This window comes from Phytophthora parasitica (assembly GCF_000247585.1).
Source record: "Phytophthora parasitica INRA-310 unplaced genomic scaffold supercont2.37, whole genome shotgun sequence".
Taxonomy (NCBI): Eukaryota; Oomycota; class Peronosporomycetes; order Peronosporales; family Peronosporaceae; genus Phytophthora; species Phytophthora nicotianae.
In genome coordinates, this window is record NW_008649023.1 from 517,848 (window position 1) to 542,039 (window position 24,192).

Below are 24,192 nucleotides of genomic sequence, written 5' to 3' on the forward strand. Positions count from 1 at the left end.
TTTTTTGCTGCTAAGATGAGCGACGACATCCTGGACAACATGTCCCTTTCGGACGACGAGATGCTGGACAACTTGGCGGACGATATGCTCATGGAGATGGCGGAGGAGGAGGCAACGCCCTCCACCCCCGCTGTGCCAGCGTCTTGGGCTCGTGGCGCAGTCTCAACCCCCAGCACCGCGGCTGCTCCGCCCGCCATGCCCGACCTGAGCCAAATGATGTCCCAGATGATGCCCATGATGTCCCAAATGTTTGGAGGCAATGCTGGCGCTAATTCGATGTTGCCTGGTGGCGCCAACTCGCTGCAGCAAGCTCCAGTCTCGTGGCAGGAGCTCGTGAAGCGCCACGTGCCCCATAATGAGCAGGAAGACTGGCTTACGACCATCGACAAGGACGCGACCAAGCTACGCGTCGCCAGCTCCGCCAACATCCTAACTAAGCCTCACAGTCGCTCCTACCGTACGAAACCGTCAGCTATGCCGAACGTGTACATGGAGGTGGGCACGATGCTTACCAACATGCTAAACGAAGCGGTGCGCTCTGCACAGCTGGAGCACAACCGTCAGTGGCTAGAGCTGCGGGACAGTTTGGTCTCACAGCTCTCACAGACTGGGATGACGAAGGTTTTCGCGAACAAGTTCAAGGAAATGCTACGGCAACGTGTTGCCCACGATCCGGACTACATAGCTGAGAAGGATAGCGAGCGCTATCGCAACATTACAGAGGCGCTCTCCGTGTAGTCCGAGTCAATTTACGAAGATGTAGAACGATGACTGAGAATATTGAGGAAATGTTACGCATTTTTGACTGCAACTGCATGTAGGAGATCGTGTATCCTATCGTTCATACTACACATCGTCCGTCTGTGTTCACTCTTCATTTTAGTATCCACTCGTCGACTTGTCAACGGCTACTGCATAAAATGCATCGATTCGTGACAGTGTGGAGGCCTGCATTGCGGGGCTTGCTGGCCTCTCGATGGACAGTGGGAACGTTGGCGTCGGTGCTCATCTCGTCGCTGTGTTGGTGGCTGCTCTCGGAGCTTGCGGAGTCTGACCACGCTCTGCTTCGTGTTCTGCCTAATGGACTTCGCGGTTTCTGGTGTGTGGAGCTCGAAGGCCACATCGATGCCCACTACTATCGCCCCGACGCTTGTGTCACTGCTCGTAAGCGCACCGAATCCATTACAGAGCTCGTGCGTGTCTTCAGTGCAATGCTCGACAAGCGCGACGTCGACTATTGGCTCGACAGTGGCACCTTATTGGGCCAGTTCCGGGCTCAATCCGTCATCCCTTGGGACGATGACGCCGACTTTGGCATGACCATGGAAGGCTACGAGCTGCTTCAAGACACTCGGTGGGCCGTTCCAGAAGGGTATGAGCTCCAAGTCTACGATAGCAACATCCATATAGCACGAGACCGCGACTGGAACATCCCTGCTCGTCTTGTGGACAAAACCTACGGGTTCTATGTGGATGTGTTCGTATTCACGGAATCGGAAGCCAATGGAGTCGAGATGCTGGGCACCCACCCGTCAAGTTGCTGGCATGCGTGCTCAAAGTGCCTGCAGATCGATCGATACGCCAAACTGCTTCTCATCCCTCGTTATTATGTGTTCCCACTACTGAGCTGTCCATTCGCCGACTTCCGAGTGCTTTGCCCAGCGAGACGAACGCTCTACCTAGAGCATTTGTACGGACCAGATTTTCGAACGCCACAAAGAACGTGAAATCGCTTTTCATTAACAAGAAGTTAGGACGACATGAATTCTCTCGGCAACAAGAGCTCGATTTCCATGGTGACCCCTACACACTTGGTCTAAGCTGGAGAACAAATTTGCTGTGTGCCTGGTGAAACTTGAATAGAATCTTTCAGCATTTTGTCCAAACACCCCAGGTAAGATTGCATGGGAATAGATAGTTTCACGAGCGTTCATGGATCGTTGGCTCGAGCCGTGACTGAGACACCCCGCCCCACCACAAACGCGAGGTTCACTTGAACAAGCATGCCGCAATAAATGAAGTATCTTCGTTGAGCGATCTCGCGCGTTTGCCATGCTGAAGTACATAGGATAATACAACACACATAATAGCACGGGTCACTCCACAAACAAGGACAAAAGGAGCTGGCATTCATCTGGCGTGGGTCCACTGCTTCGACGGCGTCGCTGGCCAAACTTTATCATCTGGGGGTAATGACCAACATGGCCCCGTTTGCTCACTTCCCGCAATATATGTATCACCGCCATGGTGGAGTCTCCGCCGTGGTCTGACACTCCATCCTTTCACAGCCAAACAGCATGCGAAGCAGGACGTATTGTTCCGCAAGACGAGATTTCTTCCTGAGGAACTGATAAAGTGAACTCGTCAACTTGTGATGCAGTTGATACACCAAGCAAGTTTAACTCTTAGACAACTTCAAGGCGCAGCGAGATTGCTGTGCCTTGAGTGCTATGGCCATATATTATACGCACTTGATTAAATGCTTGCATGAACTTCTCTGTTGCACTACATGTACGGCACATTTACATGAACTTCTCTTGCTGGGCATAAGCAAACCAGTGTCATATCTTGCTGCCACCGGCTGGCGGCAATCTCGCCGCGCGATGGATTTGTCGTCATCTGCATCGGTTGGTGCGGAGACTAATAAAACGCCGTGTTCTAATTGGTCGTGACGTCGCAATTGTCGATGTCTCACTTTTGATAGGCATCTCATCACGCTCCTTCATTGGTCCATAATGCATTCGATATTTCTCTTATTGGATGAAAAAGTTGCATCATTGAAAAGCTCCCTTGACAGCGGCTACAAATCGAGGACGTGCTGAAGGCGCTGGCTCTGACGGCCGCATTCCCGAGTCGCGACCATGACGGCGACGCGCGTGCTGAGTAGGTGCAAGGACCGCAAGCTACGTCTCCTGTGCCTACATGGCATGTACCAAGACGCGTCCACCTTCGCGGGCAAGATGAAGCCAATGCGCGGTGCCAACGCCGACGTGGATTTCGTCTTCTTGGATGGGCCATTCACCATTGTGCCGCCCATTCTAGCGCGCCAGAGCAAGCGGCCAAACGCCTCGTGTGCGGCTTCCAGTAAGCCCAAGCGCGTGCGTTGTGCGAAAAAGAAAGCCGAGTTCCGCGCGTGGTGGCGGCCGCTAGGCATCCACCAAGAAGATCCTAGTAGTTTGGATGACGACCGGGATGCGCTCGTAAGCTTCCTACGCGAGAAGCTGAGCGAGGTGGGAGATGTGGATGGCGTGGTTGGATTCTCACAAGGAGCGAGTCTCGCAGCGTGGATGTGCTCGGGACAGGTGCGTAAAGGCTGCTAAGTGTGACTGGTCTAAACCTTACTCTATGTTCTGATACGTCGTAGGCGCGTGATGAACTGCAATGGTCTCCAAAGCTGGCTGTATTGATTGGCAGCTACCTGGGCTCTCCACAGTACTCTCTGGACTCGGGCATTATCCCGGATATTGCGTCGCTGCACGTATTCGGCTCGAACGACCACGTCATCCCAGCCGCCAAGAGCGAGCAAGTGGTGGACTTATTTAAGCAACAAGAGGTGAATATCGTACTGCACTTTACAGCGTGTATATACACGAGACTAACTGGATATTGTGCCTTGCCGATAGACCCTCGAGAACCGTGTTCTGACTTCGATACACACCCAAGGCCACGTGATCCCCAAGTGCGACGCATCTAAGGAGCTGTTCGAGTCGTTCCTGGCCCTCCAGAAGCTGAAATTGCTCGGCAGCTCCAGCATTTCGTCCTCAACGTCCTCAGAGACAGATGAGCGCGAAGCTTTGACCCCCTCGGTAGCCCAGGCGTCCCAGCAGGTCTTTGTGTAGCTCCCAAGCACCAACACCCACAAGTGTAGCCATTTGTCATTGCATAATTTCATCCAATACTATGGCTCTGTATCCATTAATCATTTTCCTCCAATGAAGTTGCGTACTTGCTCAAACCACGAATATTTCAAATGCGCCCTCATACTCAGCTTCAGTCTAAAAGGCGGCGGGAAGAAAGCAAACTAGGACAAGGAACGCTTCATCATGTCTGCCGAGGAGGTCGCCAAGGCCTTCGTGCAGCACTACTACACCACGTTCGACACGAACCGGGCGGGACTCGCTAGTCTTTACGTATGTACCATCAAAGCCTCCTCTAGAGAATTCATTTTTTTTACTAACTATTCTTTTTTCTTATGACAGCAAGATGTGTCCAACTTGAGCTGGGAGGGTCAGATGTCCACGGGCCAGCAAGCCATCATGGCCAAGCTGCAGGCTCTACCGGCCGTACGCCATGAGTATCCGACTGTGGACATCCAGCCGTCTACTTCGGGCAACGCCATGATCATCTTCGTGCAGGGCAAGATGCAAATCGAGGAGAACAACCCCATCCAGTTCACGCAGGTGTTCCAGCTCGTGGCTCACCAGCCTGGTCAGTATTACATCCACAACGACGTCTTCCGTCTGCAGTACGGATAAGCGACGTGGTCGTTACGTTAGTTCCGAGTTGATGGGACGGATTCTGCCTCAGGTGGCTACGTAATAGGAGAGGAAGAGGTCCCAGAAGCTCGATGTGGAGTGATTTTTACTTCAAGGGGAGACACGCTACAGGTGGCACTTTGAGCTGCGTGTGTTGTGACGTACAAGACGGATAAACGGTGAATAGATACTCTCTCCTTGATGTCCACAAGTGATCGCATTTGTCGTTCTGTTATTGTATATTTAGCAGACAGACATTCGTGGCAAACTCTGATCAATCCTGGTGTCGACAGTAGTGAAGAGTCCGCTTTATTGAATCATGCGTAGTGCTGGTCCTCAATCTACGGGCACGCCCAACAGTGTAAGCGATACAGGTCTTTTCATCGTATGGAGTTCGGGATTCTTAGTCTTGTTTGTTGTTATTGTAGGCCCGTGTGACTCTCATGGAGCGTCAAGCACTGGAGAAAGGAGACGTATCGATGCTTGCCACACTCCGAGTACGTGGCCATCATAGTTACAAGCAGTTTGTTGAAATTCACCTTTAGATTTGACTTTGTGCAGATCGGTGAATTGGACAAGCTGGTCGCTGCGATGAGACAGAAGCAGGCGATCACACAGACAGCCATGGCTCACTACGAGAGCGAAATCGGACATATCGACCGCGAAGTGGCCGACATCATGGCACGATACACTCCCATGTGCAAACGTTTGGAAGCTCGTCGTCAAGAGCGGGATGAGTTACAACATCACTTGGATGTTGCAACGAAGCAATTTGGTGACGTACTAGCTGCCACAAAGAGCCGCTTACGTGCAAGTTCGCACGACCATGTGAAGCACATTCGTCAAGAAGCCTCAGCAGAACTTACAAGCACTCGTGGCTACTCTCTAGGACGCAATAGCACGGTCTACCAGAAGCCTCGCAAGTAAGTAAAGAAATTAAAATACAGTTATATTACTGCATTATTGTGCAATAATTGCTACACCTCATGGCGTGGAAGCCTTGGCATCATATTCGTCCTCGTCGTCCTCCTTCGACTCCTTTGACTCTTTGGACTCTGCAAGGTTTGCAAGTGAAGCTCGCATGTTACCAGTGTTCTCACTATTAAGATCGCTGGATCCCACGACAACTGGAGCTGTATCTTGGTTAAGTTTCTTGAAGTTGACGATCTTTTGAAAGATAAACTCGAGGACGTGCTTAGCATCACTGCGTTCTGGATCCAGTCGCGGTAAAATACCCAAGATATCGGCACTCTCGCGTACGTAATACTCCAGATCGTCGTCCGAGCACTTGTTTGTAAGCTGTGCGAGTCGTAAAGATTCACTCGCAAAGTGTTCGTCCAGATCGAATTGGTCCAATGCTGGTGGAGGGGGTTCACGCAGTGCTGGAGGAAATACAGCAGACTTAAGTGGCGGCAATGGACACTCGAACTGAGGCGGAATGAGCGTAAGAGGCTCGTGCTTGACGCCAAGCTCACGATATAGATTAACTGCTTCGGGAATGAGAGACGTGTCAAACTTGAAGAGCGAGTCGTCAAAGAGTCTTGTGAAGTCTTTTGGCAGTTCTTCGCTCTCTTGCATGCAAGAACGTAGTCGATCACTGAGTGCTTGAGTGTCAGGCAAGCGAACGTACTCGTTCAGATCCGGATCTTCGGCATCCTGATGGTTTAAACTGATGCTCTTGTCTTTCAACAACCAGCGGAAAATAATCTCCTGGAGTTTAGCATTCTCTTCTTTATCGATCCACTCGTCCACAAAGCATTGAGCGGATCCAAACACGATAAGTCGCCCTGATTTTGAGGCTGGTGCTGCTACGCCGCCTTCTTGCCACGCAGCTACAACGGGTCTGTTTACAGGGTATGAAATGAAGCCTGATGATAATAAAGATGCTGCTGGTTTCTTGACCGTCAGAGTAGCTCCATAGGGGTATACAAAAGTGAGTCCCTTCTGGTCTTTTTCAAGCGCACCGCCCGGTCCTGTCGGCTTGGCCTCGCGTCCAGATATCAATAAATCTTTCCTTCCGTACAGCTCGTTAACCTGAAATTGATGCCGTCAATACAACGGGCGTTAGTATATCCATCAAAACAGCAACAAGTTGAAGGATTTATGGCAATACCATGCGCGCGAGCTCTCTGTTCACGACGCCGCTAGAGATGAGTACTTCCTTGGGGTGGTGATACTTGTGGTAGACCGTCCGGATAACTGCGTCCGGGTTCACAAAGATGCCAAAGCTGAAAAAAATTATTAATGAGTTTTGTAGTGTTTTTCCGAGTGTTCAATTGCATTGTTTCTCACTCTTTGAGCCAGCCATTGAGATTCGTATCGAACGTCTGCTCGCCTCCCTCGCCCAGCATGAGCAGGATACTGCCGCCGCCGTTCAAAAATTCTTTGAGTGTGGCAAATTCCGTGGAGCTGAAGCGCTCGCGTATACCGGCAAATACCAGCACGCTAGCGTCTTTTATCCGGTCTCGGGACAGATCGTCCTTATTGACATCCACGCGACACAGCGGCTTGAGCTTGCGCGCGAGCTTCTTGAGACCGCTGGTCGGGTAGAATTGCTCCTTCTTGGACGCGTCAAACAGCACGGTGGCCGACTTGGCAGCGCCTCCGCCCCGTGCATCATCCTGGCTGTCCATCCCGAGTAGGCAGGTCCAGCAAGTGGATCCTAAAAGGTCGCGTCCGTCGGATGCAGATAAAAATGTAAGTACGTAAAACTATGTAAATGTTGTGTACGATGAGTTAAAAATCAGCCATTTCCGGCCAGTCAGACTCGGAAGGGGGATCTCATAGCGAAGGCCGAAGAAGAAGGGCTCTAAAGATGGTACGGGGCTGTAGATGAAGAGAATGGAAGCCAGTAGCTGATGATTGTGTGTATATGCAGGCGGAGTTCCGACAGGCCAAGCATACCATCATTCTGGTGCAGTACACGCGCGACCCAAACTCGCGCACGTATCTGGACTTTGAGTCGGTGAACGGCGGCATGGACGGCGTGGTCAAGATGTACGAGGCCAAGCTCAAGCAGCTGAACCCGAATCTGAAGAACATCACGTATGATATCCAGGATCTGTACACGTACATTGACTCGCTCACGGACCTCAGCGCACTCGTGTTGGACCTCGAGACCAAGACGTATCTGCCCTGCGGCAAGGAATGGATCAAGAAAAAAGTCTTCCAGGTGCTTAAGAACCAGGCCGGCTAAGCTGTTGGTTGTTGGATCTACGTAAGACACGACGAGCGATGTATTTGCCGTTAATATGACACTGCATAATACTGAGAGCTGGGGAAGTTTATTAGCTGTTATGATACGACGTGGAGCTGGTGTCTTGATGCTTGGTACAGATAAAAGAGCTGTACGATCACGAGACCAGCGAGGAATAACTGTAGGAACACGCTGGGGCCAGTACGTACTGCATACGTTAAATGTGAGCCTCCAACCACCGCCGCTAGCGCGCAAAGCGCTGCCAGAGCCACTTGGAATGCAGTCGCGGTGATCTCCATGTGCAAGATCGCGATAGAGAATTTGATGATGCTGATATTTCAGTACATTTATACTGATTTTAGTATGGTTTCACTAAGTATCCATTGCTGCCAAATGTTTTCCGTTTTGCAACTGCCAAGTCGAGGCGCACTCCAGGCGAGAGCAGACCGTGAAGCATGGCGCAAGAAGCAGGCGACGCGGCCCCGGCACTCGATATGGTCAAGCTTATCAGGTAGATTAATCGCTGGCGCTTACATTCGTCCAAATCCGCGCGCGTAACTCGCTCTGTGTGCTTGAGAATGACGACGAAAAATACTAACTGGAATGTTTCGTTTCCTACTGCAAAATTTGCTGCCACAGCGCTGAGGGCCACGAAATTTACATCAGCAGGAAGTGCGCCATGGTGTCTGGTACCATCCGTGCCATGTTGAGTGGTGCGTAGCCGTATTTTCCATTGAATAATGACAATAAAACTGACCATTCTTACCTTGATGGAGGCCAATTCACGGAGAGCAAGGGCGAGATCACGTTCCCGGACATCAGTGCCCCCATCCTGGAGAAGGTCTCACAATACATGTACTACAAGACGCAGTACTCAGACAGCACGTCGCGACTGCCAGAGTTTATCATCGAGCCGGAGATCGCCATGGAGCTGCTCATGGCAGCCAATTACCTCGACTGCTAAGCATCCTGCAACAACTCCAGTCCAATACAGTCAACTCTTTCCGCCATAGCGTCTATTTGAATTGTATCAGTTACTCTCAGGCAGACCTTTCAGGATCGAATGCTTCTTGCCAAGCAGCGGCGTCGTGCACGGCTCATACTGCAGCAGGCGATATGCTTTAAGGCATGGTTCGGCTTCCTCTTTTACCCGATATCATGTCTCCTCCTACACGACAAGGTACACACTATCAGACTCCCAGAGTTGTATACACAACTAACAACGTGTTTGTAAGGAAGCTGACTGCACTGCAGTACAGCTCTCCGTTATCTCGTGCACTTCCTGTGTGCTGCTTGGTTGTGCTGATTCCAGCAGATATAGCCCGGTATTACTTGGGCACGCGTGGCAACTTGCGCTCGCAGGTGTTTCCTCTCACGGCCTTCATGTTCCTGTCCTCTTGTCCAGCCTTCCCTGGCCTGGTCTACTTGAGCTTTTTCGCCGAACATCGCCTTCCATTTAATGTTGTAGCGGGAACAAGCTTCGTGCTGCTGCTCCTAGCAGAGACCTTTGCAGGTTTTGTCGTGTTGCGCGAGTTGCTCAGACAAGAGGCAGCACGGTTTCTCAAAATGCGCGAATTAAGTGATATCAATGCTACTGAAGACGAAGGCGAACGTACTAGGTTTTTACAGGGAGAAGCTAGGAACCCAATGGCCACGTCGTGGCAATAACGTCGCAATGATACTGCGATGTGAGGTTATAGATCCACTTTTCATTCAGTTGCAACCCGACTACTCGCCTTTGAGTGTCTTTTCAAGGATCACTTTTAGTGCACAAGTTGCAAGGACGCAACATGTCGGCGTTGCGCAGTATGGAGACGACTCATAAGAGCACGGTAAGCGCCACTAGAACGATATCATACGGACATCCTACGCCTAATGCGACCGTTCTGGGTGGCAGACGGTGTTGCGTTGTAAAGTGGCTATCGTTGGTGATGCTACGGTGGGCAAGACAGCTCTACTGCAGGTTCTCAAGAGCAATGGCCATGAATACCCGAAAAACTACGTTATGGTACGTTCCAGTTCCCTATAATCGGTAGTGAATCAAGTTTGAACGCAGGGTGTTTATTCTCTATAGACATCCGATGTGGAGCTGTCAACGAAAAGCATTCCGATTCCCGATACAAACGTCGTTGTGGAGCTTTACCTGTTTGACTGTGCCGGCCAAAGCATTTTCAACCAACTGGACTTTGGCACTGTGCACGTACGTCTCCAATTTTTTTTATCAGTAACTTGATACGAAGAAGTTAACCTGTTGTGTAGTACAAGGGTGCATCGATGGCTCTCGTCGTATTCGATGTGAACAATAAAGAGTCATTCAAGTCATGTAGCAAGTGGTACCAGGATGTCCGAGACGCGTCGCCAAACCACAATATTCCAGGTATGAAATGAGCTGCATTTGTTTGAAAATCCTGGCTTCGTAACACAATGTTGCCATAGGAGTGTTGCTGGCCAACAAGACAGATCTCCGCTACAACAACCGCGACGCAATCTCCACCAAGGAGGCTGAAGAATTTGCCAAGCGAAACGACCTGAAGTACTTTGAGTGCTCTGCGGTAAGCAACTTGTGGCCATATACAAAACCATGATCCGGATCTGAACAAAATTTTGTTTTAGCAACAAAATTCGGGAGTCGAGGCACCCTTCGCTTATATCGCGGACTGGTTCCACAAGAAATACCAAGCAGCGACCCAGCGGGCGTAGAAGAACGCGGTAATTACCTACTAAGCAGTCACAGGTCCGTTCTGTAGAGGAAGGTAGCACTATGACAAGGTGGTGGCACGGTTCAATATTTGGATCATGGAGATCATCCGCCTCCTTTACTTTCTTGATTACCAGCGCATTGAGGCTGGAGTTGATACAACTACCGAACACACAATTATCATCTACACTAATATCGATCTCTACGCCATAGACTGCGCGTTATTCGGCTGAGGAATCACCTCTTTCTTCTTGATGGTTCGGAAAGCCCACAATACCGCCCATACACATACCACCTGAAGGATATTCAAATAGCTGAGACCAGCCTTGACAGACTCGCAGCCGATACCGTTGGCGCATTGGAGCTCTTCAGACTCACCCGCTGTGTGGGTTACCGCCATGTACATTTGCGTTGCAATGACGATTAGTGAAAGCGTCTCGGTCACGTACAGGATCTTGCGGATCTTGGTGGAATGGCCTTCTTTTGGCTTGCCACGGTTCGCGAACTTGGGCTCCTGTACCACAGGAACACCGTCTTCATCGTCACTTAGACTCCCCATATTGTACGAGTGATTCATCACACGGTCCGACGCCATGGTGGGTATCCGTAGCTTCTTCTCCTGCTCGTATGCCTGGAGACGCGCAAGAACGCGTAAACCGTAGATCAAGAAGACGGTGCTAATGATGCCCAGCATTATCGCACTCCACATTAAATGCAGATACGTGATGCCTGTTCGGTTGAATCCCTTGGACAAGAAGAGCGAAATGTTGTACAGAATGTAGAACGCCCACACAACCGCGATGGCGATACTCTCCAAGCAGATAAGTTGAGCTGGTCTGTCGCCCATTGCAGCACCTTTTTGAATAATGGTAGCCCAATATCCGAGCGTCAGAATGCTGTAACAGGGGCAGCATAGATTAGATATTTGTGTGAGTCTATAGATTTCTAGCTGCAACTTACTACACGGAGTAGAGCGCGGCGGTCAGCGAGTCGGACAGGAAGCTGCTGATGGGGCGAGGAATGAGGTGGCCGTAGCTTTTCGGGTCGGCGCCGGTTAACACCATTGTCAAGGACGCATAGCAACAGAAGATGAAATTGTACTGCTGCAGTTTGGACGCCTCATGCTTGAGGGACCGGATGTACATGACGGCGCTAGCGAATGTGGTCACGCTGCCGAGAACGAGATAAATAATCTGCACGTGGAGATACGCGTCTGGGTTGTATGAAGACAGTGTGCGCACGCATCCTTCCTCCGTCTGCGCGAGACCGTAGTCGCACGTGGAGTCCGTAATGTTTCGCATCGCTCGCCTTCGGCTCCACAATGGAGATTGCAAAGTGAATGTTTTGGTCGACCCCATCCGAAGAGTTAAGAGCTCCGCTACGCGCCTCCAGCTGTTGTCTGCTCATGCACCGACTCACATCTTTCATAGCCTAGCTTGAACCAGTGCACAGCCGCAAGCGAAGCGTAGCACGAAGAGCACATGTACGAGCGATTTGCTCGACAGTAGTCGCACGCTGGGTCACTCACCGCTGCTCCGCGCAGGGGTGAGTGACCCAAAGTATAACTCGCTGTTTCTGTAGTGGTATCTAAATCTAGATCATCCTGACATGCGAGCCATTCAGTGGCTATGCGCTCTAGCCATTCAGTGGCTATGCGCTCTGTTGCATTGACCGTTGATAATAGCTTTTAGTGTCTAGTTTCTTCTCGTAATGTCATATCGATGAGCCGCTGCTGTTAGAAATGCGTATGCCATTGCTGCGAGCGTAGCAAAGGGCTAAAATGTTCGTTTTGTCCATCTGATCAAGAACTCATGGCCGCAACTTGCTGTTCGAGTGTCCCTTTCACCAAGACTGACAAGTATCCTCAACGAAAGCTATCGTGAGTTTGTATCGACAACTGTTTTCGCGTGTGCTGCAGTTTGTCTTGGCCACATTTTCACAGGGACCTGCTTCGCTGCGTAGTTGGCATTTATTCCTTGGAAACAGCCACCGCTTTGATGCTCGACTGAAATGATCGTGCACCAAAACGGTTGCCATGATTCACGCCGTACTTGTCCATCGCGCATGCACTCGATTTCGCATCGATGACCACTGAAGCAACCGTAATAAAACTTGTACGAATCATTTCACAATGTGCATCATGTGATTTCGAAAACTGCAAGACAACTCGATAAATGGAGAGCTACCCGTTAAACTGGTTTCACATGAAGCAAGCCCGTGAATACAAACAACAGATAGATTACCGATCTTTTTACTTTGTTCCAGTGAAAAAAAATTGACCCTTTTTAAATGTGTTATGTTTAAATAATTGTTAGGTTTATTCTAAAATAATTTTGAAAGGTTCACCCGCAAATTGACAATTATAGAATTTGTCTTTATTGGTTTCAATTGTTGTTTTAAAGCAAAATCTGAAACAGGAATTGTAATTAAATTAAATAATTTAAATACACCCGATTGCAGACAATTTTTGTCTCTTGCTTCCAATTTAAAAAGCATTTGTCTAATTACCAAGAAATAGAAAAATAATTGTTTGTCAAATTTCTGTCCCATTATTTTACTAGCACAGACAATTCTCCATTTATCTTAAATAACTATACTGTACCAACGTGGCGTCTGTCAACGTCAAAAGTGTGACAGGAATGCCATTGGCTAAAAAGCTGCCGAGCGCAGCGATGGCGGCCCTCATTAGCTAAAATGCCGCCGAGCGCAGCGAAGGCGGCCAACGGCCATTCGTTAGAACTCTAATACAAACACACACATTAAATTTTACTCCAACACGCAAAATGGCCAGGCAGCCCACCGCCGGATCCCGCCGGCGAGAACCCCATCGCACTTCCGCTGTGCGCATGCTGTGAGCAACTGCTCGACTGGGACGCCTTTGCGAAGCGGAGGTGGGCAGCACTTGCTACTGTGACCAAACATTAAACCACCGCCGCGAAGCGGTGGCGCTCGGCTAGTAAATAATCAGAGACAATAATTGTCAGTAAGCGATTGTATTTTGTCCTTTTTATTTTACCGGCATGTAATTTACTTGTAATCTATCCGACATTTAGCCGGATAATCTTATAAGAATTTTGTTTCAATCAAACTAAAATTTAGTATTAGCTATCTACCGGTACGTCAATAAAAAATCTTGTGCATACGATTTCTACAGTAACCCACACGCTTGCATTGATGTCGTGCTTGCTCAGTTCATACAATTGGGCGCGGGATGACGCTCTTCTTCCGCATCCCTCGGAATGTCCACAGCAATACCCATACGCAAACGCACTGGAACAGGTGAAGGAGACTCACACTCGACTTGACCGTGTCGCACAACGAGCCATTTGCACACGAAAGCTCGACCGGCGTGCTTGAAGCACGTACTACGGCCATGTAGAGCTGACCAGCCATCACGATCAAAGACACCGCCTCCGCAACGAATAAAATCTTCTTGATTTTCGTGGCATGTCCTTCTTTCGGTTGTCGACGCGCGAACGTCGGCTCGGGTACAATAGGAACGCCACCATCGTCGCTACTGAGAGCCAAGTTGAAAGATTCATTGGGTAGCATACGCTCGTACATGGCGGTAGATAGTCTCAGCTTTGCCTGACGCTCATATGCCTGAAGTCTCGAGAGTACTCGAAGTCCGTAGATGAGAAACGTCGTGCTGATCGCTCCAAGGATACACGCACTCATCACCAGTTGCATGTAGACCATCCAAAACGGCTGAAAGCCTTTGAACGCGAAGAGAGACGCGTCGTAAGCCGTGTAGAATGCCCATACGAAGGCGATAGCCGACGACTCCAAGCACTGCAACCTTGCCGGCTTGTCGACGACTGCAGCGCCCTGTTGGATGATCAAAGCCCAGTACCCTAATGCCAAAATGCTATGCAAACGTTAGCCACAGTCACTAGAAGCAGAGCCAGTTCGCGATCACTTACTACACAGAGTACAGCGCTGCAGTGCAGGAATCTGCTAGCCACCCTGCTATTGGACGTGGAATGATGTGGCCGTAGCTGCTCGGGTCGGCAGCGCGAACGATTAAAGTGACGGAGGCGTAGGCACAGAAGATGAAGCAGTAGTTCTGCAGTGCGGAACCGTCATACTTGACAGCTCGCCAATACATAAAGCCACTCGCAATCACGCTCACCGCGCCCAACGCACAGTAGATAATCTGACTGCGCAGGTACGCGTCCGGGTTGTACGCCGCCAGCGTCCGCACGCACCCGTCCTCCGTCTGCGCCAAGCCATACCAGCACGTCGCCTCGGTGATGTTCAGCCCCATGCCCGCCTCGGTGTCCTAGCTGAATTCGAACTTGTGCCTGTGGACTCCACAGGCACAAGTTGGAGGTCACTGAGATCGTCAGCGATACAGGTTGGACCAAGTAAGGACGGGTCTGTTGTCATAAACAAACTCTGGTCGGGATCCCTCCACGAACATGTTGCTCGTCTGCCCAGGGTAACAGGTAAAACTGTTGAACTAAAGGATGTGGCGATATACACTTCGCATGAAGTGGTTGTACTAAATGCATTCGACTGTTCAAAGCCGGTGTTCCAGCTCAAAGTAGTGGAGATCTACAATATCATCCATGGTGGTGCCACCAAGTTGGCGTGCAGATTTAGTCACGCTCGATCACGTGGGCATGGCAATGACGAGAGCAAGCAACAGGAGTGATCAATAAAATATCCAAAAGGCTTTGTCACTGCATATATAGCATCCACAGCTCCGATTTACTAAACTACGACGGACCCTCGCGGCCGCGGTATGACAGGTTTCTTCTGGATGTCGCGGAAGACCCACAAGATGATCCACACGCATATTACCTGCAGCGTGTGCAGTAAACTCCACTTGGCTGAGATTGTGCTGCACCCCGCTCCGTTGGCACAGGAAAGCTCCACCGGCGAGTTGGTCACATTCGTGATGGCCATGTAGAGCTGGCCAGCAATGACGACAATCGAAATCGCCTCCGCAACGACAAGGATCTTCTTGATCTTGACCGAGTGACCTTCGTTCGGCCCACGTCTCGCGTAGCGGGGCTCCGTTACCACTGGAACGCCTTCTTCGTCATCGCTTAGCATTAGACTGAACGACTGATTCGGTGCCATCCGCTCACACACCATCGTCGACATCCTCAGCTTCATCTCCTGCTCGTAGGCCCGCAGGCGTGACAATACGCGTAGCCCATAGAATAGGAACGAGAGTGCGACGACGGCAAGTACGAGTGCACTGACAGATAACTGCACGAAGTTCAGCACTGCTGGCTGGAAACCTTTAAAGGCGAAGAGGGACATATTATAGGCAATATAAAATGTCCACACGATTGTGATCGCTGCGGCTTCCATACACTTCAAATGTGTCGGACTTCCTATCATTGCCGCTCCCTGTCGGATGACAAGAGCCCAGTAGCCAAGTGCAAGGATGCTGGTCATGAACAATAGTTAGCGTATTTCTAACTCGGAGACTAAGACAAATCGATACTTACTACACAGAGTACAAGGCAGCCGTGCACGAATCGGTGAGGAATGCCCCGACCGGACGGGGGATAATGTGCCCGTAACTGGTTGGATCGGCACCACGGATTATCAGGGTGAGTGAAGCGTAGCTGCACAGCATGAAGGAGTATTGTTGCAGCGGTGAGCCGTCGTACTTGACTGCTCTCCAATACATGACAGCGCTGGCGAGTTCGGTCAAGACGCCTACGACGCAGTAAATGACTTGCAAGGTAAAGTATCTGCTCCCATCGAACGACGCGAGTGTGCGCACGCAGCCTGCTGAAGTCTGCGCTAACCCGAAATCACACGTGAAGTCGGTGATGTTCATGCCCAGCATCATGACGCCGCGCCAGTTACCTAATGAATTTCTCCCGTTTGATCAACGCGAAATCAATGACTGAGCTTGTTGTGGAGATCTCCGAAAGGGTTGGAGGCAGGATCCACCCAGCACCGTGGTCCACGAGTTTTGCGGCATCCAACGCTTGTACTGAAGTGTATCCTTGGAGTTAGTGCGTGTGGTGGGATTACCGTGAGCAACGACAATGAATTCGGAAGCGGTTAGAGAGAAATGTACGCGTGCTACCAGGTAAGTAAAGGCAAGGCCTCACCCCGCTTCAGGTTTGCAACAGTCGAACGGACATCTTGTCTATCTGGCCCTCACGATGCATCGATGTCAAAAGGATCACATGCTGTCGGACTTGACCATCATATCTACACGTACAGAAGCTTCACCTGCTGACATTGTTCTTCTCAACTCGCAAAAAATGGTTTATAAATTATCGCTACTCTAATACCCCGCGCTACCCCGAGGATGTGGGATGACGTTCTTCTTTTGAACATCACGAAAGACGTAGAGGATAACCCATACACAGACTACTTGGAAAATGTGGAGCAGGTTCCACTTCGACTTGACCTTACTGCACAGCATGCCGTTGGCGCAGGAGAGCTCAATTGGTGAGTTTGACACTTGAGTGATCATGTACATTTGACCAGCAATGACGGCGATCGACGCCATCTCCGCCACGAGCAGAATTTTCTTGATCTTGGTGGTATGTCCTTCTTGCGGTCGACGAGGAGCAAACCGGCACTCCTGCTCGACAGGAAGGCTATCCTCGCTATCACTCAAGTTCAGTTCGAACGAGTGATTCGACATCATGTAGTCTGCGTCCAAGGTGATCTTTAGCTGCCGCTCATACTCCTGCAACCGTGCCATCACGCGAAGGCCATAGATGAGGAACGTCAGCGCGATGACGGCCAACACGCTGGCGCTCACACCCAGCTGCACGTAGTTTAGCGTCAGTGGGATAAATCCTTTGAACGCAAAGCGGGACATGTCGTAGGCAAGGTAGAAAGCCCAGATGAAGGCGATTGTTGAGTACTCCATACATTCGAGATGTGCTGGCTTGCGGATCACGGCTGCTCCCTGCTGAATAATGGTCGCCCAGTACCCAAGCGCTAGGACACTAGAACATACTGTTAGATAGCCCCTGGAGCACATAATCCGAAATGAACTACGTACTACACGGAGTAGAGTGTTGCAGTGCACGAGTCTGAGAGGAAGGCGCCGATCGGGCGTGGAATGATGTGTCCGTAGCTGTCGGGATCGGCGCCGCGAACGATCACCGTCAATGACGCGTAGCAACACAGAAGGAAAGAGTGCAGTTGCAATGGCGAGCCGTCGTACTTGTCGGCTCGGTAGTACATTGTAGCACTCATAATGAGCGACGCCGAGCCCACGACACAATAGCCGATCTGGAAGTGCATGTACGCGCTGGTATCGTAGGACGCCAGTGTCCGTAGGCAACCCCATTCCGTCTGCGCGAGTCCGTAGTCGCACGTGGCGTCTGTGATGTTGAACCCCATAACTGAACACTCTCGTCTAGCACGATGCGATTTCTAGAGTGGTGGGCGTCTGCGTGGAGTGCCAGGCTGGCACTGCCAGTGTTCCTGCGGATCCATTCCTGCAGACTCATTGCACGTCAAGCAATCCGAACTTCGACGTCTGAAACACATGCTTGTCAAAACAAACCCGTTTTCATTGATACTAGAAAAAAACAAAACTATATTTTCAAATATTTTAAGCACAACAACAAGGTAAGCTTGGCCGTCAAAATTTTAGCGAGTAGTTTCTATTAGCTGATACTGCTTGCGAATGTGAATCTCGATAATATATAAGATTGAAGGTTTCACTTCAACTAAGTGACTTGACCTGGATACCCGGTCCCACTAGCAAGAGCTCAAATACCTGTCTTGGGCTCACTTCGGTTCGACACGAGACTTACACAGCACACTTGACGCTTCATTTTGATAGTGCACACGCTACAGATACATTCGTGACTCCGATCCGAGCCAACTTTATCAGCTGTTCTTGCTTCTAGTGGCGCCGCGCCAGGTGGGAGGTTGCAGACGCACAACGCGGAGACCACCACCTTACGCGACAGTGTGCGGTCTTGGGACGACTGCCTTCTTTTGGATCTTGCGGAACGTCCATAGGATGACCCAGATACACATGATCTGCACCAGCAAAACAATGATCAAGACAGGTTCTATCAAGCACAAGTCAAGCATGACGGTACCTGGAAGATGTGGAGCAGATTCACGGAGCACTTGACAGTCTCACACTGATGACCATTCGCGCAGGATAACTCGACGGGGGTGTCGCTTGTGCGGTCGATGGCCATGTACATCTGTGCGGCCACGACGATGAGCGAGCACGACTCCACCACGAACAAAATCTTCTTGATCTTAGTGGCGTGACCCTCCTGTGGACGAGGACGTGCCTTGCGATCCCGCATCACGGGTGTGCCGTCCTCGTCGTCACTCATGTTTAAGTCGAAGGACCGGTTCGACATCATGCGGTCCGACTGCATGCTCGGCATACGAAGCTTCAGCTGTCGCTCGTACTGCTGCAAGCGGCTAAGTACGCGCAGACCGTAGATGAGGAAGACCGTGCTGATGATACCCAGCATACAGGCGCTTACGGTGAGCTGCATGTACACCAGACCTTGCGGGTTGAAACCTTTGGACAGGAAGAGACACATGTCGTACAAGACCTGGAATGTCCAAACCACGGCGATAGCAATGCTCTCCAGACAGACCAAGTGCGGAGGCTTGTCGGTAACTGCAGCGCCGCGCTGAATGATGGTGGCCCAGTAACCGAGAGCCATGATGCTGAATAAGCAGCAACGAGAATGCCGGTTAGTAATTAGGTCTAAGTTAAGAGAGAAGTGTGCAGGGAAACACGTACTATACAGAGTAGAGAGCGGCAGTGCACGTATCGGCGAGGAAGGCGCTAATCGGACGCGGGATGACATATCCGTAGCTGAGCGGGTCGGCGCCACGGATAACCATCGTCACGGCACCGTAACAGCAGAACAGGAAGCTGTACTGCTGGAGAAGGGCGCCCTCGTGTTTCACCGATCGAACGTAGAGAATCACACTTGCTGCGACGCTGATGCCGCCGAGCGCTAAGTAGATGGCCTGCACTGTGTGGTAGGAACTCGGGTCGTAGGACGCGAGCGTTCGTACGCATCCGTCCTCCGTTTGAGCGAGCCCGAAGTCGCACGTGGAGTCGGTGATGTTCGCCATTGTGAGGCGCGCTGTGCTGAATCACAGGAAACCTGTCGAGGTAGAAGATAAATCTCTTTCCGGAACCTGTCGAGTGTCGGGACCTGTACGTCGCGCCACACGCTGGACTGCGCTGTCTGTAACCTGTTGCTGACTTTAAAGGAGACCAGAGCGTGAATCGCTGCAGGCTTCTTTGCGAAATGTCCGACCAACTCGCTTCCGCACAGCAAACCTACGTGACGAAGCGCTCTGCGTGCAGGCGTCTATCCATAATGCAGACCATACATGTCCGTGAAACCACATGGACGGCCTCTTTGATCCTTGCGATGGGAAACCGGTGTTAACTACCAATCCGAGCCACGGCATAAGAATCGCAGAGTGCAAGACACAGTGCATGCTGTAAAAGCCGGAGGTGGTGATGTACACTGCAACTGGAGTTGAGGGCAGCGGATAGCGCTCAGTAGAGAGACGACACCGTCTCACTTGGTGCTCCACTCCCGACCAGCTCCGGTGTCTGACCAAGAAGAAGCTTGATGCAATGAACGCTTGCACCAGATGCAGAGAACATCTTGTTAGAAGCGAAACCCCGGGTTGTTGTTATGCAAGAAGTATATTTATTTTACTGGGCACTACGTTCTCATCAGTGTATGCTTTGCCGTTGTCACCGTCGTTTTTCGGCAGGACGGCGCGAGTGAAAACCACATTGATGCAGGGCAGCAATCAGCACTCACATAGCTCGTACCGTGTCCCTGCTAGGCCTACATTGCATGTACTAGCACGTCAGCATTCTGGCATTAATACTGCTGCTTTGCCGTCCTAGTAAAAAACAATAATGTTTTTTTTCGGGCTGAATGCCATCCCGGATAGCCAGTCCCCTCATGTCACTCATTTGAAATGACCAATGTGGTCCACATCTTTCTCTTAAATTACCTCTCCCGGCGACTTCTACGCATTCCATTCCTGTCTCCTCGGTTCCGGTCGACGCTATCTTTAGCCCTTCGCTCAAGGTACTTCGCCCGATCCTCTCTCGTACCGTCGTACCCAGTCGAGAACAGGCCGCCGACCCCGCTAACCATCACTCTGCGCTCTCCCTCTCTCCAGCCTCGAGACAAGATGATGAACACGACGAGCGTGACTATCAACACGGACAGCGTGGGCGGAGACATGGCCCCCGCCGCCCCGCCGAAGCGCAATTTTATCCAGAAGGTAAACGACGTGAACAAGATGGAACTGCCGAAGCTTCTGCGCTACATGCGCCTGGGCAACGTGGGCTGCTCCATCCTTCAGATCATCGCCGGTATCGTGGGCATCACGTCCTTCATCACGCTCAACATCACGGGCACGTTGGTGTCCATCTACGTCATCATGTTTGGCATTCTGTTCCTGCTCTTTGAATGCCGCCTCTCGCGTATGGAGACGGCAATCCGCTCCAACTTTGGCTTCCTCTACAGCTACAAGGGACGCGCCGCCTTCATCTTCTTCATCGGCTTCCTGGACTTTGGCATCGGCTCGGCACTCGCCACTATCGCTGGCGTCCTCATGTGCTTCAACGCCTTCATCAACCTGCTCGTCATGTGCCGCCACCCGCAGTTCAAGTCGACGCTTAGCGCAGACGCAGACCCCACGGCCGGCTACACCACAAGCAGCCAGGAGGCCGCCAACTTCATGAGCAAGAACCCGGAGCTCGCGGCCAAGGCTGGGCAATATGCTTTCCAGCAGGCGGCCAACACACGTCACTAAGCGGCCAGATACGGCGAGTCGTGGGTCGTGCAGCAGGCAGATACCGTAACCAGGTGTCGGTCATATTCCTAAGCTAATACCATTTTTTTTCCAAAAAAAAAAAACTGCCCGACTTTTTTAAGCTTCGCGTCCTGAGGATGCACACGACACGCTAACAGTAAACTGTAATGGACTCTGTAATTGCTTAAGGAAAAACACCTTAATCTAACGGCTAGCTGCTTGAAACCAAGCGATCGTGGATCGTGCACTCTAGCGGGCCTTTGACGGGAAGCGTGACGCTGAAGTCGTAGGTGATATCGAACGGGTTCTCGACGGTCTTAAGGTCGAAGCGACTCAGAAGCACAGCCATCACCGTTTCCATCTCTAGCAGAGCAAAGCGCATTCCCAGACACTGATGGGGACCAGCCAAGAAACTGAAGAACTTGAACGGCGATATCTTGATAACGTTCCCGTCGTCATCAATCCAGCGCTCCGGTCGGTACTCAGCGGCATCTTCACCCCACACATTCGTCATACGTCCCATGGCGTAAGTTGGCACGATAACGTGAGTGCCAAATGGAACATGCAGGCCACCTTCCACAGTGACGGACTGGTTAGGCGCGCGATGAACAGTGGCCATGTACAGCCGAAGACTCTCCCTCATAGCCGCTTCCAGGTATGGCAACTTCTGAAGATCGGACATCGATGGGGCCTCCAACTCACCCGACACCAATTCAGGCAAATTCGAGTTGATCTCGGCTCGGATCTTGTCCAAAACACGCGGGTACCGGTTCATGTTGACTATCATCCAGGACATACTGAAGGTCGTCGTGTCTTTGCCAGCCAGAAAGAAGTTCATAACGGCATTGCGGACTTCCATCACGTCCGCAGTGCTATCCATAGTATCCATGAAGAGCGTGATCAAGTCCTTCTCTTGCTTTGAACTTGTTGCTGCGTTCTTGTCTGTAATGGATTTCTTCATGATCTCCATCACAAGATCGTGTACAATTTTTTTAGCCTTACGAAGTTCTCCTTCTTCTGCTAAGCCAAAGCGCTTCTTCAGCCTCCACAGCCACATGGGACTCTGCAGTCGAGACTGGAAGACATAACCGAACGTCTCGACGGCCTTGATGAACGGATGTTCCATCTCGACATCGACGTCACCTCCTAAACCGTTGAGATCGACGCCAAAGCCAATTTTTGTGAACACGTCACTCGATAACTTTGACAGCAACGATTTCATGCTAACCGGTTTGTTTAAACGCGCACATTCGGCCAGTACATCTCGAAGTTGCAGAGATTTCTCGATCACCACAGCGTCCATTTTGTCCTTGAGCATGTTCATCGAGAACAAGTGGCTAGCAGTGCGTCTCTGTTGCCGCCACTTTTCGCCATCCACGCCGACGATCCCCTCACCGAAGAAATCGTAGCCGATCTCACGAATATCGGGACCCTTTTCGAAAATGTTCACGTGGGTCTTGAACACTTCTTCAATCTCTTTAGGAGACGTGAGAACCAATGTAGGTGGACGCCCAATGATCCGCAGGACCCACGGTCGTCCACCTGCAGCCAAAGATTTTTCCGTGAACCAGTCATGAAGGTGATCCTTGTTGTTTGCCAGTTCCAGTGTGTGTCCTAGTACGGGCAGCGATGGTGGTTCGTAGATCACCTGGTCTGCCAGCACCTTATTTACAGCACGTCTCGCTACCACAGAAGACGCGACGTTCCACCCGACGTACACCACAATCACGAAAGCGATGGCGGCTGCAGCATCGTGTTGGCTCAGTGTCCACATTGCTCGAATCAGCCCACCAAAATGCGTGGTAGACAGCTAGCCGACGAGTAGAGGAGAGCGAGTACCTCCCAGATGATCCTGTCGATAGCTTCGTGGTGCTGGAAGGTTATTAGGAAGTCGACTGAGAGTGCAGCAAAGTAGGAGACTGGTGGTTGATTGTTGGTTAAAAAGGTAAAGTGAGAATGAAAAACTAGGAGCTGGAGCTTCGTACTAACACTAACACGCACAAGGGCATTCCCTTGGAGTCTCCTCTGCGGAAGGTGAACATGTAAGACGATCGTGCCTTTTTTTGGACAATGCTACAGTCCATGTATCAGGTATAGAAATAATCCAGGTATCGATCCAGGTATTGTCCATGTATCGAAATAAATTACTTATTACGTAAATTAAAACCCATTGTGAAGTGAGGTAACTTGGATCGATCCTGAAGCGATTGTCTGATTCCCTGGTGGACTAATCCATGTAGCGATCCATGTATCGAACCATGTATTAGTGGTTGTCAGAGTTGCTTTCAGATAGAATTTCAGATGAGATAATTACTAGTTGAAGCATCTTCATTGGCTAAAATTCATCTGAAATTTAGATAGCGATACCGGAGCTTTTGGTCTTTAAATGGCTTTCTGAAAAGTTGTGTGGGCCACTTACTTGCAAAGTGGCTTGCAGATTTCCTACCATGGCCACCAGCAGCAGCCCTGCAGCGAAGAAGAGGGTGCTATGGGACCGCGACGGCGTGAATGGAGGCCCTAGCTCAATGAAGATCTTGCTGGATTGGCTCACCACTGAAGGAAATTATACTAAGTGGAAGGGGGGGATAGAGCGTCGGGTTTGACAAAAGAGGCGCTGTGTGGCACAAATATATGAAAGCTTATCGACGCTAGCATACGCCATAGGAAACCTGCCGATGTACGCGACAAGATCCAAAACCTAGAGTCGAAGTACCGTACGGCTGCGGCCTGGCTGGCCAATACGGGACAAGGCGTCACGGATGAGAAGTCCATTCGATCTGCCCTCGTTAAATGATGTCCTTATTACTACGAGCTGTCACCAGCGATGGACGATCGCCAGTCAACTCGGCCCAGCCAAACGACGGATGACCTGAACGAAATAACAAAGAGCAAAGGGAAGAACAAGCGGCCGATAAGCATTGCTGAGAGCACCAGTAACAAGCGTCAACAGGGGGATTCGCTGTCAGCTCTAACGAGGCTTCGTGAAAAGAGTCAGCACGAGTGGTGGAGTGGGATTCGCAAAATCGCGTTGCGATCCACTC

At 50.8% G+C, this 24,192-nt stretch overlaps 18 protein-coding genes across 18 annotated transcripts; 11 read left to right on the top strand and 7 right to left on the bottom strand.

Annotated features, from left to right (window-relative positions):
* On the top strand, nucleotides 1-861 carry PPTG_13972 (hypothetical protein). Its single transcript, XM_008910460.1, has one exon. It carries the CDS (start codon nucleotides 16-18, stop codon nucleotides 736-738), a length of 723 nt encoding a protein of 240 aa, XP_008908708.1. The 5' UTR covers nucleotides 1-15; the 3' UTR covers nucleotides 739-861.
* A 6-nt stretch (nucleotides 862-867) lies between these two features.
* Nucleotides 868-2,394, top strand: PPTG_13973 (hypothetical protein). The gene has a single exon (XM_008910461.1). It carries the CDS (start codon nucleotides 921-923, stop codon nucleotides 1,725-1,727), a length of 807 nt encoding a protein of 268 aa, XP_008908709.1. The 5' UTR covers nucleotides 868-920; the 3' UTR covers nucleotides 1,728-2,394.
* Nucleotides 2,395-2,750: 356 nt separating this feature from the next.
* On the top strand, nucleotides 2,751-3,957 carry PPTG_13974 (hypothetical protein). Its single transcript, XM_008910462.1, has 3 exons — nucleotides 2,751-3,302; nucleotides 3,365-3,553; nucleotides 3,624-3,957. The coding sequence occupies exons 1-3, from the start codon at nucleotides 2,862-2,864 to the stop codon at nucleotides 3,837-3,839; spliced, it is 846 nt and encodes a 281-aa protein (XP_008908710.1). The 5' UTR covers nucleotides 2,751-2,861; the 3' UTR covers nucleotides 3,840-3,957.
* An 86-nt stretch (nucleotides 3,958-4,043) lies between these two features.
* PPTG_13975 (hypothetical protein) lies at nucleotides 4,044-4,475 on the top strand (the record flags this gene model as incomplete). The annotated part of the gene is made up of 2 exons (XM_008910463.1): nucleotides 4,044-4,130; nucleotides 4,200-4,475. The coding sequence occupies 2 exons, from the start codon at nucleotides 4,044-4,046 to the stop codon at nucleotides 4,473-4,475; spliced, it is 363 nt and encodes a 120-aa protein (XP_008908711.1).
* Nucleotides 4,476-4,794: 319 nt separating this feature from the next.
* Nucleotides 4,795-5,402, top strand: PPTG_13976 (hypothetical protein; the record flags this gene model as incomplete). The annotated part of the gene is made up of 3 exons (XM_008910464.1): nucleotides 4,795-4,836; nucleotides 4,904-4,972; nucleotides 5,037-5,402. The coding sequence occupies 3 exons, from the start codon at nucleotides 4,795-4,797 to the stop codon at nucleotides 5,400-5,402; spliced, it is 477 nt and encodes a 158-aa protein (XP_008908712.1).
* On the bottom strand, nucleotides 5,400-7,177 carry PPTG_13977 (hypothetical protein). Its single transcript, XM_008910465.1, has 3 exons — nucleotides 6,768-7,177; nucleotides 6,589-6,703; nucleotides 5,400-6,509 (listed from the first exon to the last, which is right to left on the bottom strand). Exons 1-3 carry the CDS (start codon nucleotides 7,106-7,108, stop codon nucleotides 5,460-5,462), a joined length of 1,506 nt encoding a protein of 501 aa, XP_008908713.1. The 5' UTR covers nucleotides 7,109-7,177; the 3' UTR covers nucleotides 5,400-5,459.
* Nucleotides 7,178-7,290: 113 nt separating this feature from the next.
* On the top strand, nucleotides 7,291-7,671 carry PPTG_13978 (hypothetical protein; the record flags this gene model as incomplete). Its single annotated transcript, XM_008910466.1, has 2 exons — nucleotides 7,291-7,293; nucleotides 7,354-7,671. The coding sequence occupies 2 exons, from the start codon at nucleotides 7,291-7,293 to the stop codon at nucleotides 7,669-7,671; spliced, it is 321 nt and encodes a 106-aa protein (XP_008908714.1).
* A 455-nt stretch (nucleotides 7,672-8,126) lies between these two features.
* Nucleotides 8,127-8,635, top strand: PPTG_13979 (hypothetical protein; the record flags this gene model as incomplete). Its single annotated transcript, XM_008910467.1, has 3 exons — nucleotides 8,127-8,182; nucleotides 8,311-8,384; nucleotides 8,448-8,635. The coding sequence occupies 3 exons, from the start codon at nucleotides 8,127-8,129 to the stop codon at nucleotides 8,633-8,635; spliced, it is 318 nt and encodes a 105-aa protein (XP_008908715.1).
* A 99-nt stretch (nucleotides 8,636-8,734) lies between these two features.
* On the top strand, nucleotides 8,735-9,339 carry PPTG_13980 (hypothetical protein; the record flags this gene model as incomplete). Its single annotated transcript, XM_008910468.1, has 2 exons — nucleotides 8,735-8,851; nucleotides 8,911-9,339. 2 exons carry the CDS (start codon nucleotides 8,735-8,737, stop codon nucleotides 9,337-9,339), a joined length of 546 nt encoding a protein of 181 aa, XP_008908716.1.
* Nucleotides 9,340-9,461: 122 nt separating this feature from the next.
* On the top strand, nucleotides 9,462-10,371 carry PPTG_13981 (hypothetical protein; the record flags this gene model as incomplete). Its single annotated transcript, XM_008910469.1, has 6 exons — nucleotides 9,462-9,503; nucleotides 9,569-9,679; nucleotides 9,746-9,865; nucleotides 9,931-10,048; nucleotides 10,108-10,223; nucleotides 10,285-10,371. 6 exons carry the CDS (start codon nucleotides 9,462-9,464, stop codon nucleotides 10,369-10,371), a joined length of 594 nt encoding a protein of 197 aa, XP_008908717.1.
* A 74-nt stretch (nucleotides 10,372-10,445) lies between these two features.
* Nucleotides 10,446-11,817, bottom strand: PPTG_13982 (hypothetical protein). The gene is made up of 2 exons (XM_008910470.1): nucleotides 11,330-11,817; nucleotides 10,446-11,265 (listed from the first exon to the last, which is right to left on the bottom strand). The coding sequence occupies exons 1-2, from the start codon at nucleotides 11,725-11,727 to the stop codon at nucleotides 10,572-10,574; spliced, it is 1,092 nt and encodes a 363-aa protein (XP_008908718.1). The 5' UTR covers nucleotides 11,728-11,817; the 3' UTR covers nucleotides 10,446-10,571.
* Nucleotides 11,818-13,441: 1,624 nt separating this feature from the next.
* Nucleotides 13,442-14,756, bottom strand: PPTG_13983 (hypothetical protein). The gene is made up of 2 exons (XM_008910471.1): nucleotides 14,293-14,756; nucleotides 13,442-14,237 (listed from the first exon to the last, which is right to left on the bottom strand). The coding sequence occupies exons 1-2, from the start codon at nucleotides 14,634-14,636 to the stop codon at nucleotides 13,562-13,564; spliced, it is 1,020 nt and encodes a 339-aa protein (XP_008908719.1). The 5' UTR covers nucleotides 14,637-14,756; the 3' UTR covers nucleotides 13,442-13,561.
* Nucleotides 14,757-15,009: 253 nt separating this feature from the next.
* Nucleotides 15,010-16,327, bottom strand: PPTG_13984 (hypothetical protein). The gene is made up of 2 exons (XM_008910472.1): nucleotides 15,835-16,327; nucleotides 15,010-15,773 (listed from the first exon to the last, which is right to left on the bottom strand). The coding sequence occupies exons 1-2, from the start codon at nucleotides 16,182-16,184 to the stop codon at nucleotides 15,086-15,088; spliced, it is 1,038 nt and encodes a 345-aa protein (XP_008908720.1). The 5' UTR covers nucleotides 16,185-16,327; the 3' UTR covers nucleotides 15,010-15,085.
* A 229-nt stretch (nucleotides 16,328-16,556) lies between these two features.
* Nucleotides 16,557-17,816, bottom strand: PPTG_13985 (hypothetical protein). Its single transcript, XM_008910473.1, has 2 exons — nucleotides 17,364-17,816; nucleotides 16,557-17,307 (listed from the first exon to the last, which is right to left on the bottom strand). Exons 1-2 carry the CDS (start codon nucleotides 17,705-17,707, stop codon nucleotides 16,632-16,634), a joined length of 1,020 nt encoding a protein of 339 aa, XP_008908721.1. The 5' UTR covers nucleotides 17,708-17,816; the 3' UTR covers nucleotides 16,557-16,631.
* Nucleotides 17,817-17,946: 130 nt separating this feature from the next.
* PPTG_13986 (hypothetical protein) lies at nucleotides 17,947-19,717 on the bottom strand. The gene is made up of 3 exons (XM_008910474.1): nucleotides 19,092-19,717; nucleotides 18,421-19,015; nucleotides 17,947-18,358 (listed from the first exon to the last, which is right to left on the bottom strand). The coding sequence occupies exons 1-3, from the start codon at nucleotides 19,430-19,432 to the stop codon at nucleotides 18,275-18,277; spliced, it is 1,020 nt and encodes a 339-aa protein (XP_008908722.1). The 5' UTR covers nucleotides 19,433-19,717; the 3' UTR covers nucleotides 17,947-18,274.
* A 622-nt stretch (nucleotides 19,718-20,339) lies between these two features.
* On the top strand, nucleotides 20,340-21,263 carry PPTG_13987 (hypothetical protein). The gene has a single exon (XM_008910475.1). The coding sequence runs from the start codon at nucleotides 20,525-20,527 to the stop codon at nucleotides 21,149-21,151; it is 627 nt and encodes a 208-aa protein (XP_008908723.1). The 5' UTR covers nucleotides 20,340-20,524; the 3' UTR covers nucleotides 21,152-21,263.
* On the bottom strand, nucleotides 21,258-23,186 carry PPTG_13988 (hypothetical protein). Its single transcript, XM_008910476.1, has one exon. It carries the CDS (start codon nucleotides 22,923-22,925, stop codon nucleotides 21,363-21,365), a length of 1,563 nt encoding a protein of 520 aa, XP_008908724.1. The 5' UTR covers nucleotides 22,926-23,186; the 3' UTR covers nucleotides 21,258-21,362.
* A 412-nt stretch (nucleotides 23,187-23,598) lies between these two features.
* On the top strand, nucleotides 23,599-23,945 carry PPTG_13989 (hypothetical protein; the record flags this gene model as incomplete). The annotated part of the gene is made up of 2 exons (XM_008910477.1): nucleotides 23,599-23,634; nucleotides 23,790-23,945. The coding sequence occupies 2 exons, from the start codon at nucleotides 23,599-23,601 to the stop codon at nucleotides 23,943-23,945; spliced, it is 192 nt and encodes a 63-aa protein (XP_008908725.1).
* Nucleotides 23,946-24,192: the final 247 nt, after the last annotated feature.

Bases quoted from the DNA above. Each gene is read 5' to 3' on its own strand.
- PPTG_13984 (XM_008910472.1), bottom strand. From the start codon at position 16,184: ATGATGCTGGGCATGAACATCACCGACTTCACGTGTGATTTCGGGTTA. The intron at 15,774-15,834 runs GTAAGTATCGAT...GTTCATGACCAG, and splicing joins GCTGCCTTGTACTCTGTGTA to CATCCTTGCACTTGGCTACT.
- PPTG_13987 (XM_008910475.1), top strand. From the start codon at position 20,525: ATGATGAACACGACGAGCGTGACTATCAACACGGACAGCGTGGGCGGA.
- PPTG_13988 (XM_008910476.1), bottom strand. From the start codon at position 22,925: ATGTGGACACTGAGCCAACACGATGCTGCAGCCGCCATCGCTTTCGTG.
- PPTG_13983 (XM_008910471.1), bottom strand. From the start codon at position 14,636: ATGGGGCTGAACATCACCGAGGCGACGTGCTGGTATGGCTTGGCGCAG. The intron at 14,238-14,292 runs GTAAGTGATCGC...ACGTTTGCATAG, and splicing joins GCAGCGCTGTACTCTGTGTA to CATTTTGGCATTAGGGTACT.
- PPTG_13982 (XM_008910470.1), bottom strand. From the start codon at position 11,727: ATGGGGTCGACCAAAACATTCACTTTGCAATCTCCATTGTGGAGCCGA. The intron at 11,266-11,329 runs GTAAGTTGCAGC...CCCCTGTTACAG, and splicing joins GCCGCGCTCTACTCCGTGTA to CATTCTGACGCTCGGATATT.
- PPTG_13986 (XM_008910474.1), bottom strand. From the start codon at position 19,432: ATGGCGAACATCACCGACTCCACGTGCGACTTCGGGCTCGCTCAAACG. The intron at 19,016-19,091 runs GTACGTGTTTCC...CTGCTTATTCAG, and splicing joins GCCGCTCTCTACTCTGTATA to CATCATGGCTCTCGGTTACT. The intron at 18,359-18,420 runs GTACCGTCATGC...TTGCTGGTGCAG, and splicing joins ATCTGCTCCACATCTTCCAG to ATCATGTGTATCTGGGTCAT.
- PPTG_13985 (XM_008910473.1), bottom strand. From the start codon at position 17,707: ATGGGGTTCAACATCACAGACGCCACGTGCGACTACGGACTCGCGCAG. The intron at 17,308-17,363 runs GTACGTAGTTCA...AGTATGTTCTAG, and splicing joins GCAACACTCTACTCCGTGTA to TGTCCTAGCGCTTGGGTACT.
- PPTG_13973 (XM_008910461.1), top strand. From the start codon at position 921: ATGCATCGATTCGTGACAGTGTGGAGGCCTGCATTGCGGGGCTTGCTG.
- PPTG_13974 (XM_008910462.1), top strand. From the start codon at position 2,862: ATGACGGCGACGCGCGTGCTGAGTAGGTGCAAGGACCGCAAGCTACGT. The intron at 3,303-3,364 runs GTGCGTAAAGGC...GATACGTCGTAG, and splicing joins CGTGGATGTGCTCGGGACAG to GCGCGTGATGAACTGCAATG. The intron at 3,554-3,623 runs GTGAATATCGTA...CCTTGCCGATAG, and splicing joins ACTTATTTAAGCAACAAGAG to ACCCTCGAGAACCGTGTTCT.
- PPTG_13972 (XM_008910460.1), top strand. From the start codon at position 16: ATGAGCGACGACATCCTGGACAACATGTCCCTTTCGGACGACGAGATG.
- PPTG_13977 (XM_008910465.1), bottom strand. From the start codon at position 7,108: ATGGACAGCCAGGATGATGCACGGGGCGGAGGCGCTGCCAAGTCGGCC. The intron at 6,704-6,767 runs GTGAGAAACAAT...AATTTTTTTCAG, and splicing joins CTCAATGGCTGGCTCAAAGA to CTTTGGCATCTTTGTGAACC. The intron at 6,510-6,588 runs GTATTGCCATAA...CATCAATTTCAG, and splicing joins ACAGAGAGCTCGCGCGCATG to GTTAACGAGCTGTACGGAAG.